This window comes from Capricornis sumatraensis, chromosome 2 (assembly GCF_032405125.1).
Source record: "Capricornis sumatraensis isolate serow.1 chromosome 2, serow.2, whole genome shotgun sequence".
Lineage (NCBI taxonomy): Eukaryota > Metazoa > Chordata > Mammalia > Artiodactyla > Bovidae > Capricornis > Capricornis sumatraensis.
This window is the reverse complement of record NC_091070.1, coordinates 102,207,874-102,222,325: the sequence shown is the minus strand read 5'-3', so window position 1 is coordinate 102,222,325 and position 14,452 is coordinate 102,207,874. Positions and strand designations below refer to the sequence as shown.

At 38.4% G+C, this 14,452-nt stretch overlaps 1 protein-coding gene across 7 annotated transcripts in view; it reads left to right on the top strand.

Moving 5' to 3' along the window:
- The window catches only part of DCAF6 (DDB1 and CUL4 associated factor 6), a 183,305-nt gene that overhangs the window by 51,928 nt on the left and 116,925 nt on the right, over positions 1-14,452 (top strand). For 6 of the 7 annotated variants that reach the window (XM_068966661.1, XM_068966660.1, XM_068966659.1 and 3 more), the window contains exon 3: positions 3,195-3,287. The exons of the other annotated variant lie outside the window; for it this stretch is intronic. In XM_068966661.1, coding sequence (XP_068822762.1) covers positions 3,195-3,287 — 93 coding nt within the window. The remainder of the gene's footprint in view (positions 1-3,194; positions 3,288-14,452) is intronic. 7 annotated transcript variants of the gene reach the window in all.

Genomic DNA, 14,452 nt, shown 5'->3' with positions numbered 1-14,452 from the left:
TTGTTATAGCTTTTAGAGTGGAAGCGAAAGTCATTGTTATGGTACCTTTATCTTTCTAATATAGGTGTTATTGTGCTATAAATTTGCTTTTAAGCACTGTGTTACCTGCAGTGCATAAATCAAGATATGTTTTGCTTTAATAAAAGGAAAAAACAAGTTAAAAATATTTTGTAATTCTGTGATTTCTTTTTTGACCATTTGTTATTTTATAGTTTTCAAATATTTCTTTGTGTTAGTGATTTCTAATTTAATTCTATTTTGGACACAGAGCATATTTATGTGGAACTTGAAGTCTTTTAAATATATTGAGACTTATTTTATGTCCCCTAAGTAAATGTTTTCTGTATTGGTAAATATATCATGTGTACTTAAAAAGAATGTATATTCTGTTGTTTTTCGGTTGTTCAGATGTGATAGTAAATCTGGTTCTTCTTATTCCATCTTGACTAAAAAGTGGAAGTCAGTAATTTTTTTGAAACTACTTAGATACAGTTCACATTTCATAAAAATTCATCTTTTTAAGTGTTTGGTTCATTGCTTTTTTACTATATTCATAAAGTTGTATAGCAGTCACTACTACCTAATTCCAGTATATTTTCACCATCCAAAAGAGAAAGCCCATACCAGTTATCAGTCACACCCGTTCCCCCTCTGCCAGCTCTTGGCAGTCACTACATCTGCTTTCTGGTTTCTCTAGATAAGCTTATTTCGTAATTTTAATGTAAATGAACCATATAATATGTAGCCTTTCAGACTGGCTTCTTGTGCTTACTGTAATAGTTTTAAGGTTCATCCATGTTGCACCATGTATTATTCTTTCTTTTTATGCCTGAATAATACTTCATTGTATGTATATTTTATTATGAGGAAATGAATTAGTCACTTTTTTGGCAGGGGGGGAAATATCTTTTTTCCCTAAACTTCAAAACTTTTTATTTGTATTGGGTTATAGTTGATTAACAATGTTGTGGTAGTTTGAGTTCAATAACAGAGGGACTCAGCCATACATATACGTGTATCCATTCACCCCCATACTCCCGTCCTATCCAGGCTGGCACATAACATTGAATAGACTTCCATGTGCTATACAGAAGGTTCTTGTTGGTTATCCGTTTTGAGTATAGCAACCTGTACATGACCTTGTGAAACTCCCTTCCTCCTGGCAACCACAAGTTTATTTTCTAAGTCTGTGAATCTCTGTTTTGTAAGTTCATTTGTATCATTTCTTTTTAGATTCCACATATAAGGGATATTATAAGATATTTCTCCTTCTCTGTCTGACTTACTTCACTCAGTATGAGTTGGTAGACATTTGAATTACTTCCCTTCCCTTTCTGCCTGTTGTCAATAATGCAGCTATGAACTTTTGTGTACAAGATTTTATGTGGTATGTTTTCAGTTCTCTGAAAACTCTACATTTTGTAGAATTGCTGGCTCATAGGGTTACTATTTCAGCTAAGGGCTTCTCTGGTGGCTCAGGCGGTAAAGCGTCTGCCTGCAGTGCAGGAGACCCGAGTTTGATCCCTGGGTTGGGAAGATCCTCTGGAGAAGGAAATGGCAACCCACTCCAGTACTCTTGCCTGGAAAATCCCATGGACTGAGGAGCCTGGTAGGCCACAGAGTCGGACACGCAAAGAGTCGGACACGACTGAGCGACTTTACTTCAGGGTAACTGTTTCAGTTTTTGACATACTTCCAAACTGCTTTCCAAATAGTTGTACTGTAATGCATCCCTACCAGATATGTATCAGAGTTCCAATTTCTTAGCATTTTCTTCTTATATGCTATGTTTTTTCTTAAATTACTATAGCCATCTTAATGAATGTGAAGTGATTATTGTGGTTCTAGTTTTCATGAAGATTGAGATCTGTTTCCTTCTAAGAGTTTTAAAGTTTTGGTTCTTACATTTAAATCTTTGATCATTTTTAGTTACTTAGGGCTTCCCTTGTAGCTCAGTTGGTAAAGAATTTGCCTGCAGTGCAGGAGACCCGGGTTCGATCCTGGGTTGGAAAGATCCCCTGGAGAAGGAAATGGCAACCCACTCCAGTGTCCTTGCCTGGAAAATCTCATGGACAGAGGAACCTGGTGGATTGCAGTCCATGGGGTCACAAAGAGTCGGGCATGACTGAGCGACTAACATGCATATGATGTGACGTAAGGATCCAGATTTGTTCTTTTCCTTGTGTATATCTAGTGGTTACTGTACCATTTGTTGAAAAGATTATTCTTTCTCCATTCAGTTGTCTTAGTTAGCCCCCTTGTAAAGAATTATCTGAACCATAAATATAAGGGTTATTTTTGGACTCAGTTCTATGCCATTGATTTATATATATGTTTGTGATCATGACAGTACCACACAGCCTTAATTGCTAAAGCTCTTTAGTGAGTTTTTCTAATTCCTTTTTAGGTGACTTGGTTTTATATCCCTGTATATAAAATGGACTATTTAAAATAAATTTAAATAGAACTTAAGAAAGACTCATACTTAATTTATGAGTCTTTATAAATTAATGGAGCATTGTGTTTGCTAAATGGTACTCAGTATATATTTTCACTAAGTAAACTGGTATGTTATTTACCATAGATGTAATCTCATTCAGTTCAGTTCAGTCGCTCAGTCGTGTCTGACTCTTTGCAACCCCATGAATGGCAGCACGCCAGGCCTCCCCGTCCATCACCAACTCCCGGAATTCACCCAAACTCATATCGATCGAGTTGGTGATACCATCCAGCCATCTCATCCTCTGTTGTCCCCTTCTCCTCCTGCCCCCAATCCCTCCCAGAGTCAGGGTCTTTTCCAGTGAGTCAGCTCTTTGCATGAGGTGGCCAAGGTACTGGAGTTTCAGCTTCAGCATCATTCCTTCCAAAGAACACCCAGGACTGATCTCCTTTAGATTGGACTGGTTGGATCTCCTTGCAGTCCAAGGGACTCTCAAGAGTCTTCTCCAACACCACAGTTCAAAAGCATCAATTCTTTGGTGCTCAGCTTTCTTCACAGTCCAACTTTCACATCCATACATGACTGTTGGAAAAACCATAACCTTGACTAGACGGACCTTTGTTGGCAAAGTAATGTCTCTGCTTTTGAATATGCTGTCTAGTGATATAAAATTCTGAACCATCAGCTTATTGAAGATGCCATACTTATTATTACTTTAAGTCTGCTTAAATTTCTTCTTTTGCTTTCTTCTTAGGTTAATACAATCTGTTGGAATGAGACTGGAGAATATATTTTATCTGGCTCAGATGACACCAAGCTAGTAATTAGTAATCCTTACAGCAGAAAGGTAAGGTGGTTTTTAAAAATCTACAACTTAATGAGAAAAAAAAAAGAAGCTAGAAATCAAATAGTGCATAATCATAAAGTGGGCATTTGCAAAGAATGTTGTTATTTTGCTAAAGTTTATTATATAATTTGGAAGTTATTGCATGCAGTTACTTAATTTCTTTAGGAAAACATTAGATTTTATTCAACTCTAGAAAATTTAAATATGCTTCATTTATTCATGGGGATAAAATTGCAAAAAATGATATCTCAATAAACCGTTCTTTGTGGGGAAAACTGTGATTTTTTTTTCTTTTATGCTCACAGAATCTAATCTTATAATCACAGAATCAGCCAAGCATTTTAAGAAACTGAATTTTATCAGTTTACACACAGTGGGTAGGTTCTAATAAAATGCTCATAACATCCAATTCAGTAAACTGGGATATCATACTGAGTTTTAATTAGGATTATGTTCTAATTTTTATTGGCTCTTTTTCTGACTTTATATAAGTAAGTAGGTATACATATACTTTCATGTGAATGAGGACATTGTAGATTATCAGACTAAAGTTTTAATATTAGCAATCTTACAGAATAAATGGTTCATTTTTAAAAAAAAGTTTTCTGCATTTAAATAGTTTAGATAATTAAATAAATGTTTGTGGTTCTACAGCCTAAAAAGAGGTTTATATTGAGGCTCTTCTTCATTAAAGGAGAGATAGCATTACTTATCTGTCCTGACTTAGCAGAGGGAAAGTTGTTGTTTCCAAATCCTGATTGTCTTAGTTTGCAATTACTCAAAGAACCTTTTTCTTACAACAGAGAAAACTTCCTAGAATAATGTATATGTGGAATACTTTTGGATTATCACAATCAAAAATTGGGCCTTCCCTGGTGACTCAGATAAAGAATCTGCCTGCAATGAGGGAGACCCAGGTTCAGTTCCTAGGGCAGGAAGATCCTCTGGAGAAGGGAATGGCTACCCACTCTAGTATTCCTGCCTGGAGCATTGACAGAGGAGCCTGGTGGGCCACAGTCCCTGGGGTCGCACAGAGTCGGACACAAGTGAAGTGACAGCATGCAGCACACATCAGAAGTTTAATGTTTATAGAATTTAAATATCTAGATACCAATGGAATAATTTTTTTTAATATAGAGCTTTACTTTTTAAAATAAAAATTGTGAAAATACACATTACATAAAATTCAGCTTGTTAACCATTTTCTAGAGTTCAGTGTACCAGCATTAAGTTGATTCATATTGTTGTGATATCATCACCATCATTGAGCCACAAAACCCCAGTCTTGCAAAGCTGACCCTGCTCATTAAGCAGTAACGCTCCATTCTTCCCTTCTCCAGCGCATGGCAACCATTATTCTGTTTTCTATCTCCTTGAATTTGTCTATTCCAGGTAGCTCATATAAGTGTTTGTATACAGTATTTGTCCTTATATGACTGGCTTATTTTACTTAGAATAAGGTCCTTAAGGTTCATTCATGTGTCAGGATTTCTTTTCTTTTTAAAGCTGACATTGTATGTATATATCATATTTTGCTTATGCTTTCGTCTGCCAGTGGACACTTGGGTTATTTCCACCTTTTTGGCTATTGTGAATAATGCTGCTATGAGCATAACAGTACAAATCTCTCTCCAAGCCCCTGCTTTCAATTATTTTGTGAATATACCTATTGGAGTAATTTTAAAAAGATTTTATTTTCCCTTTAAAGTGATTACTCTTTTTAATTTGAGAAATGACTAAGAGATAATACTTTAATAGATTTTTAGTATAAAAAGACTATAGTTTTCTTAGAATGGTTTTAATAGGTCAAAATTTGCTGTCATATATATTTATTGTTTTGAAGCACTGATAATTCATTACATAGGAAAGTAAAGTTTTTTGATCTTGAGTCAGATATTACCTGTTCTTATAGTCCCACTCTATTTTTAGATCCTGTGAGTTGATGGGAAAATTAATTTATGGCATATAAAATTTTTAAAACTTTTAAAAAATAGATTTAAGTGTTCCTTATTAATGGCATCATATCTTAATTATATATATCATAGATCTCAAATATATATATATGATATATATAAAAGCTATATGTATTACATATATATATAAAAGCTTTCCCCCTTAAAGTTACAGGCTAGTTTCTTTGGACCAATTCTCCTACTGAAATGAACTCAGAAATATTTGATTAAAAAATTATACTAAGACTATTTTGATAGTAAAGAATTGTCAGTCTAAAATAGAAGGGAAGTCTTCCCTAGTGGCTCAGTGGTAAAGAATCCACCTGCCAGTGCAGGAGACATGAGTTCAGTCCCTGATCTGGGAGGATTCCGTGTGCTGTGGAGCAACTAAGCCCTTGAACCACAACTCTTGCGCCTGGGAGTGGCAGCACTGAGCCCACGCACGCCAGAGCCTGTGCTCCACAAGAAGAGAGGCCACCACAGTGAGAAGCCTGTGCATTGCAACTAGACAGTAGTCTTTGTGCTCCACAACTAGAGAAAAGCCCACCCAGAAACGAAGACCCAGCACAGCCAAAGTAAATATATAAAATTATACAAAAGGAAGGGAAAATGGTGAATCCAGAGAAGTGAGCATGATAGCTTTTGCCCTGAAGACATTTGTCAGTCTTATATCTAAACTTCAGTTTTGGTGGCCTTGAAGGTCAAGGTAAATAGAAACAAAGCTCAGGATCCCAATCATGTATGGATTCCTGTAAGAGACTTTATACAATATTCTGGGACTGTCTATACCATGAGGACTCCCAAAAGTCCTTCTCATGGTATAGATTAAACAGAAGGAAGTTAGTCCTCTGGTAGCCTTGGAGCATCCTCTGTTAAAGAAATCCTGAATATATGCAAATGTTTGTTTTGGCTTCATCCAGCTACCTTTGGTTCTTAGAGCATAAAATGTTATTTGTTTCTTCTGTGCTTTTCTTCTACTTTTCTTGGTTAGTGGTGTGTTCTTTCCCATGCACCCTCTACCTACTTGGCAAGTTTAATTTCATCCGTTGAGCCTCAGCTCTTATCTGTTCAGTTCAGTTGCTCAGTCGTGTCCAACTCTTTTGAGACCCCGTGCACTGCAGCATGCCAGGCTTCCCTGTATATCACCAACTCCCGGGGCCTGCTCAAACTCATGTCTGTTGAGTTGGTGATGCCATCCAACCATCTCATCCTCTGTCCCCACTTCTCCTCCTGCCCTCAGTCTTTCCCAGCATCAGAGTCTTTCCCAGTGAGTCAGTTCTTTGCATCAGGTGGCCAAAGTATTGGATCTTCATCTTCATCTGAAATAATCTGTAATAATATCTAATTTCCTCTAGGTGAATGTAGGCATTCCTTCCCCATGTTCTTGTATTTTATGGATAACTCAATTACTATGTGGAGAAGGTAATGGCAACCCACTCTCGTACTCTCGCCTGGAAAATCCCATGGACGGAGGAGCCTGGTAGGCTGTAGTCTATGGCGTTGCTAAGAGTCAGACATGACTGAGCGACTTCACTTTCACTTTTCCTTTCATGCTTTGGAGAAGGAGATGGCAACCCACTCCACTTTTCTTGCCTGGAGATTCCCAGGGCTGGGGGAACCTGGTGGGCTGCTGTCTATGGGGTCGCACAGAGTCGCACATGACTAAAAAGCGACTTAGCAGCAGCAGTAATTACTATGTTTGTGTTTGCATGTTGCTCACTACTAGATTCTAACTTATTTGGGACAATGACAATTTCATTTTAGTTTCTTTAACATTTAGTAAATTACCTGTTACATAGTAGGTGCTCAATAGGTATGAGTAAAAGAAGGCAAGAAGTTTCTGTATTCAATGCCTTAGACAGGAGTAGGGGTGAATTCGGGGAGGGGTGATTTTTACTAAGAGATTGAAGAGCTAACATCTTCTTTCTGGACACTCCTGGACCAAGCTTGAAGTTTTAGAAGTGTTGTCTATAACATGATGCACGAAGAAAGCGATACCTGCTTGGCCAGCTAGATTAGTGACAGTAACCTGATGATTAGCAAAGTGATAGAAGTTATGGCTAGTTTACTTTCACATTTGTTGCTAGTTGTATTTTACAATATGTTATATTCATTTCATATTGTTACTCTGCCAACTTCCATCTCTGTTGGCCATTAGTTTTAGGTGTTTTCTGAAATCCAAGAATGGAAATCCATTTTCAGAATGGTGTTTACCATTAATCCAAGGAAAGTATACACAGGAAAATATTTCCAGTTTTTAAAATGTATAAATGTTTGCACCTGTGCATCTATTTTTTCTTAAATTGACACTTATTGCTGTTTACCCCCAGTAGCATGCCTCTCTATTGATTGCATTGACCCATTTCCACATTAAAAACCAATTCCAACCTTTGGTAAAATTACTGACTGTATATACATAAATACAATTCATCCAACAATTATCTGTTAATCAGGGAAGTTCAGTTCAGACGCTAAGTCCTGTCCGACACTGCGATGCCATGGACTACAGCATACTAGGCTTGCTTGTCCTTCACCATCTCCTGGAGTTTGCAGAAAATCGTGTACATTGAGTTGATGATGCCATCCAATCATCTCATCCTGTCACCCCTGCTCCTCCTGCCTTCAGTCTTCTCTAGTATCAGGATCTTTTCCAATGAGTTGTATGTTTGCATCAAGTGGCCAAAGTATTGGAGTTTCAGCTTCAACATCAGGCCTTCTAATGCACATTCAGGACTGATTTCCTTTAGGATTGACTGGTTGGATCACCTTGCAGTCCAAGGGATTCTCAAGAGTCTTCTCCAACACTACATGTCAAAAGCATCAATTTTTCGGTGCTCAGCTTTCTTTATAGTCCAACTCACATATCCATACATGACTACTGGAAAAACCATAGCCTTGACTAGACAGACCTTTGTGGACAAAGTAATGTCTCTGCTTTTTAATATGCTGTCTAGGTTATTAATCGGAGAAGGCAATGGCACCCCACTCCAGTACTCTTGCCTGGAAAATCCCATGGACGGAGGAGCCTGGAAGGCTGCAGCCAGGGCGTCGCTGAGGGTCAGGTGTGATTGAGCAGCTTCACTTTCACTTTTCGCTTTCATGCTTTGGAGAAGGACATGGCAACCCACTCCAATGTTCTTACCTGGAGAAACCCAGGGACGGGGAAGCCTGGTGGGCTGCCGTCTCTGGGGTCGCACAGAGTCGGACACGACTGAAGCAACTTAGCAGCAGCAGCAGCAGCTAGGTTATTAATAACTTTTCTCCCAAGGAGTAAGCGTCTTTTAATTTCATGGCTGCAGTCACCATCTGCAGTGATTTTGGAGCCCCCCAAAATAAAGTCTGACACTGTTTCCACTGCTTCTTCATCTATTTGCCATGAAGTGATGGGATTGGATGCCATGATCTTTGTTTTCTGAATGTTGAGGTTTAAGCCAATTTTTTCACTCTCCTCTTTCCTCCTCATCAGGAGGTTCTTTAGTTCTTCTTCACTTTCTTCTATAAGGGTGGTGTCATCTGCATATCTGAGGTTATTGATATTTCTCCCGGCAATCTTGAGTCCAGCTTGTGCTTCATCCAGTCCAGCGTTCCTCGTGATGTACTCTGTGTATAAGTTAAATAATCAGGGTGACGACGATAGACAGCCTTGACGTACTTCTTTTCCTATTTGGAACCAGTCTGTTCCATGTCCAGTTCTAACTGTTGCTTCCTGACCTGCATACAGGTTTCTCAAGAGGCAGGTCAGGTGGTCTGGTATTCCCATCTCTTTCAGAATTTTCCACAGTTTATTGTGATCCACACAGTCAAAGGCTTTGGCATAGTCAATAAAGTAGAAATAGATGTTATTCTGGAACTTCCTGCTTTTTCAATGATCAGCAGATGTTGGCAATTTGATCTCTGGTTCCTCTGCCTTTTCTAAAACCAGCTTGAACATCTGGAAGTTCACAGTTCATGTATGGTTGAGGCGTGGCTTGGAGAATTTTGAGCATTACTTGGCTAACGTGTGAGATGAGTGCAATTGTGAGGTAGTTTGAGCTTTCTTTGGCATTACCTTTGTTAGTATTTCCACTTTCTTATATAGTGGATTAAGGAGTGAGAAATGTTAGTTTTTGACTTGATAAACTAGGTGAGCAAATTGTGGTGGATAGTGATCAACTAGGTGTGCGTGGATACGGATGTTATTAAGGTGTGGAATACTAGAGAGGGTATAAATTTGGAGTGGGACATCTGAAATGAGATTTTTTCAGAGAGAACAGATTTGTTCAGTGGAAAGGACTTCAGTTTTTACTAATTACTTTAATAGTTACTCTGATTAATAAAGAAATTTCTTTCCATTTTTGAGTGATATGTGATTTGCCAACTCATATTAGTATATTTAATAAGATTCCTGCGTTTGTTTTTGAAGCTATGCATTGGGCTTCCCTTGTAGCTCAGTTGGTAGAGAATCTGCCTGCAGTGCAGGAGACCCAGGTTTGATCCCTGGGTTGGGAAGATCCCCTGGAGAAGGAAATGGCAACCCATTTCAGTATCCTTGCCTGGAAAATTTTATGGACAGAGGAGCCTGGTGGACTGCAGTCCCTGGGGTCGTAAAGAGTTGGGCATGACTGAGCAGTTAGCACTAATAAACCTGTCGAATGGAGATAAATCAAATTGTTAATGTCTGCTGAAGGTGACTAAAGTCAAAGACCTATCAGATTAAAACTGTGAAAGACCTAGCATACATTGTGTGTACTTATATGTACTTAGCTACTTGGTAAACCATGCTGAAATATATGCTACTTGGTAAATTATGCTGAAATATATGTTGACATTAAAGTCTATGATTCTGTCTTGTTTAAAAGCTTTAGATTAATTATTCTCTATGTTATTTCTTATACTTTAATTGAGCAGATCTCAGTGTCTTATACTTGGAGAGAGGAATGAAAAAGTTTAACATGTTTTACAGACAATTTTTATTGTCCATTGGCTTTCGTTAATGTAGGTACAAAGACTCTCCTCTTTTTTTATTTGACGCTAATTAAATGTACTTTCAGAAAACGAAGATCATGGCATCTGGTCCCATCACTTCATGGGAAATACATAGGGAAACAGTGGAAACAGTGTCAGACTATCTTTTTGGGCTCCAAAATTACTGCAGATGGTGACTGCAGCCATGAAATTAAAAGACACTTAATCCTTGGAAGAGAAGTTATGACCAACCTAGATAGCATATTGACAAGCAGAGACATGACTTTGCCAACAAAGGTCCGTCTAGGCAAGGCTATGGTTTTCCCAGTGGTCATGTATGGATGTGAGAGTTGGATTGTGAGGAAAGCTGAACGCCAAAGAACTGATGCTTTTGAACTGTGGTGTTGGAGAAGACTCTTGAGAGTCCCTTGGACTGCAAGGCGATCCAACCAGTTCATTCTGAAGGAGATAAGCCCTGGGATTTCTTTGGAGGGAATGATGCTGAAGCTGAAACTCCAGTACTTTGGCCACCTCATGCGAAGAGTTGACTCATTGGAAAAGACTTTGATGCTGGGAGGGATTGGGGGCAGGAGGAGAAGGGGACGACAGAGGATGAGATAGCTGGATGGCATCACGGACTCAATGGACGTGAGTCTGAGTGAACTCCGGGAGTTGGTGATGGACAGGGAGGCCTGGCATGCTGCGATTCATGGGGTCGCAAAGAGTTGGACGCGACTGAGCGACTGAACTGATCTGACATGTGCATCAATGGCCAGGGAAGCCTGGGGTCCTGCAGAGAGTAGGACAGGACTGAGTGACTGATCAACAGCAGATAAGACTTACAGTGGAGTACTATGTGGTACTCAGCATACCCTTGTTTTGTTTGTGACCCCAGGACTTAGATGAAGTGACTTGTAATACTTAAGTATTTAAATTTAAGTATTTACTTCATTTCAGTTGTAAAGGTAATTAACTGCTAATATATATCTGTGTTCTGGCTTGGTGTCTTACTGTCAGTTAATGAATTTATCAGTTAGTCTTATGTTGTAAGTAGTTACTTGAAACCAAACCAAAAATAGTTGTTCCTAAATTTTTTTTTTTAATTTGAAAACTGATCGACAAGTTAGAAAGGTAATACAATCAACATCCACAAATAGACTTGAAAAAAGTATTTCAGAACAGTTTGGAGGAGTCATGCATTTCATGAACGCTCTGACATCTGTCTACTAAGAACAAGAACATTATCTTGTATAACTGTAATGCAGTTAACCATGGTCAGGATGTGTAATATTGAATATTGAGTTGATCCTCTTTACTTACAGATTCTATGTTTGCAAATTTATCAATTCATTAAATTTATTTTTACCCTTCCATATCAATAACTTTCAGTGCTTTTCTGGTCATTGATGACCATTCAGATGTACAGAGTGGCAAAAAATTTGAATTGCCTAACTCATTCATCAATACACGTTTCTCAGATGAAATCAAACAGGGTGCTGCTCGATACTTCTTGTTTCACATTGAATACTGTAAGCATATGCATCCTTTCTGTGATATGTTGAATGTCACATGTTTTGCATTTTTGTGCTTTTTGTTCATGTCTTCAGTGGTTAAAAGGGTCCCCAGTTATCTTGCTGAGTACTGTCTAGTCTTCCTAAGTATAAGAAACCTGGAATATACTATGTAGATAAAATATGTTAGATGAGCTTCATTTGTTACTGTTTGTTGTCCAGTCACTAGTCGTGTCCAACTCTGTGACCCCGTGGACTACAGCCCACCAGGCTTGCCTGTTCTTCATTATCTCCTGTAATTCTCTCATATTCATGTTCATTGAGTCAGTGACACTGTCTCATCCTCTGCCACTCCCTTTTCTTTTTGCCTTCAGTCTTTCTCAGCCTCAAGGTCTTTTCTAATAACTCGTTTCTTCACATCAAGTGGCTGAAGTATTGTAGCTTCCCCTTCAGCATCAGTCCTTCCAGTGAATAGTTAGATATGAATTATAGTACTCTTTCCCCTAAGTTCATTGTTAATGAATCAACAATATGTATTAAATAAAGTGTCTTTAAACAAACACATTACCGCAGAGTTACTTACTGATTTGTTAATGAAAAGTTTGTGACCAGAGCCTCACAGAAACCTAACCCTGCACTTCCATAGGAGCAGTTGCTAATGGATACAGCACTTGCTAAGGCAGTGCTAGGCTTCCATGGTGGCTCAGTGGTGAAGAATCCACTGCCAATTCAGGAGTCTTACGTCGATAACTGGGTTGGGGAGATCCCTCGGAGAAGGAAACGGCAGCCCACTCCAGTATTTTTGCCTGGGAAATCCTTTGGACAGAGGAGCCCAGTGGGCTATAGTCCATGGAGTCACAAAAGAGTCAGACACAACTTATTGATTAAAAAACAATGTAATCTTCAGTTCAGTTCAGTTCAGTCGCTCAGTCGTGTCCGACTCTTTGCAACCCCATGAATTGCAGCACGCCAGGCCTCCCTGTCCATCACCACCTCCCGGAGTTCACTCAGACTCACGTCCATCGAGTCAGTGATGCCATCCAGCCATCTCATCCTCTGTTGTCCCTTTCTCCTCCTGCCCCCAATCCCTCCCAGCATCAGAGTCTTTTCCAATGAGTCAACTCTTTGCATGAGGTGGCCAAAGTACTGGAGTTTCAGCTTTAGTGGTGACTTTATAGAACATAAGTACTAGTAGTAATGAGAATTGCCTGTATGCTATATATATAATATATATGATTTTATACTATCAACTAAAAAAATCCACATCCTAAATGTTGAGAATTGTTTTTTATTCAGTAGTCATACTGAGGACTTAAGCCAGGGAGACAGCCTCTCAGATAGCTCTGAGGAACTGTTCTGAAGAGGTAAAGGGGAGCCAGGTTAAGTATAAGAGTTTCTGCAAAAGAAAAAAAACAATCCACAAAACTCCAGGTAATCAGAACATCAAAAAATTAGTGCTAATTTAAGAAAACCCAGACATCTCAAGTTGATAAATTTAGGAGAATAAATTTTATCTTTTCTTGGGGAAGATACTGGAATCTGGGCTTAATGAAATTGTTCATTTGTTCTGTCCCTTAACTATGTAATATCTAAGGTCCTTTTTTTCTCCATCCTGAATCCCCTCAGGGTACACCACTGGGGGTGTCTGCAGAGACTGATGGCTTGATGACTGGCAGCCTATTTATCGCTGTTCTAAGTTCCCCTCAGGGTTAACCATTGGGGGTAACTGCAGTGATTGTTGAATGTAACATCCTCTCTTCAGTGTTATGCAGGCGTATCCCAGTATATGCCTGCCATATCTATAGTATACATAGTATCTGTAGTATATTATATAGCTTCCCTTATAGCTCAATTGGGAAAGAATCTGCCTGCAGTGCAGGAGACCTGGGCTTGATTCCTGGGTTGGGAAGATCCCCTGGAGAAGGAAATGGCAACCCACTGCAGTATCCTTGCCTGGAGAATCTTATGGACAGAGGAGCCTGGCAGGCTATAGTCCATGGGGTCGCAAGAGTTGGAGACGGCTTAGCGACTAAACCAGCATATTATATATATATTATAATATATATATATAGTATATTACATATATCCACACATAGTACATGTACATATATACCTGTATATATTCAAATTTTTCCATTTGTTTCAGTAATGTTCTTTAGCACTGCCATGCCTCTCTTAATCTAGCCCCCAATGCAGCATCACACATTTCATTTAGTTGTCATATTTCCTTTATTTGCTTGAGAATAGTTCATGCAACTTCTTGGTCTTTCATGACTTTGGTATGTTGTTTTATTGTTATATTGACTATCAAGTCATTTCATAGAATGTCCCTCCATTTGGATTTGTCTTATTGTTTCTTCATTAGTTGATTAAAATTATTTTTGCTAAGAATTTTCTATGGATGATGTTGTGGTACATGATATTAATTTGTTCCCTGACTGGTGATGTTAAATTTGATCTTTCCATTGTGAGGGTACATTTATCCTTTGTGATTATAAGCTATCTATGGAGTAGTGTGTTGAGATTGTGTAAATATTCTTTTTCATAACAATCTTTCATAAAGTGGTTTCAATATTCATTGATTCTTGCCTTAATCAGTTGTTATAATGTCATTACAAATAGTGTTTTTTAATTCTATCATTTCTTCCACATTTACTAATTGACATTATTTGTTAAATATGAGCATTTCCTTTGTCTTTGCCATCATTTTGAAAAAATTACAGTGGGATTATAGATTTTTATTTAATAAATTGTAATC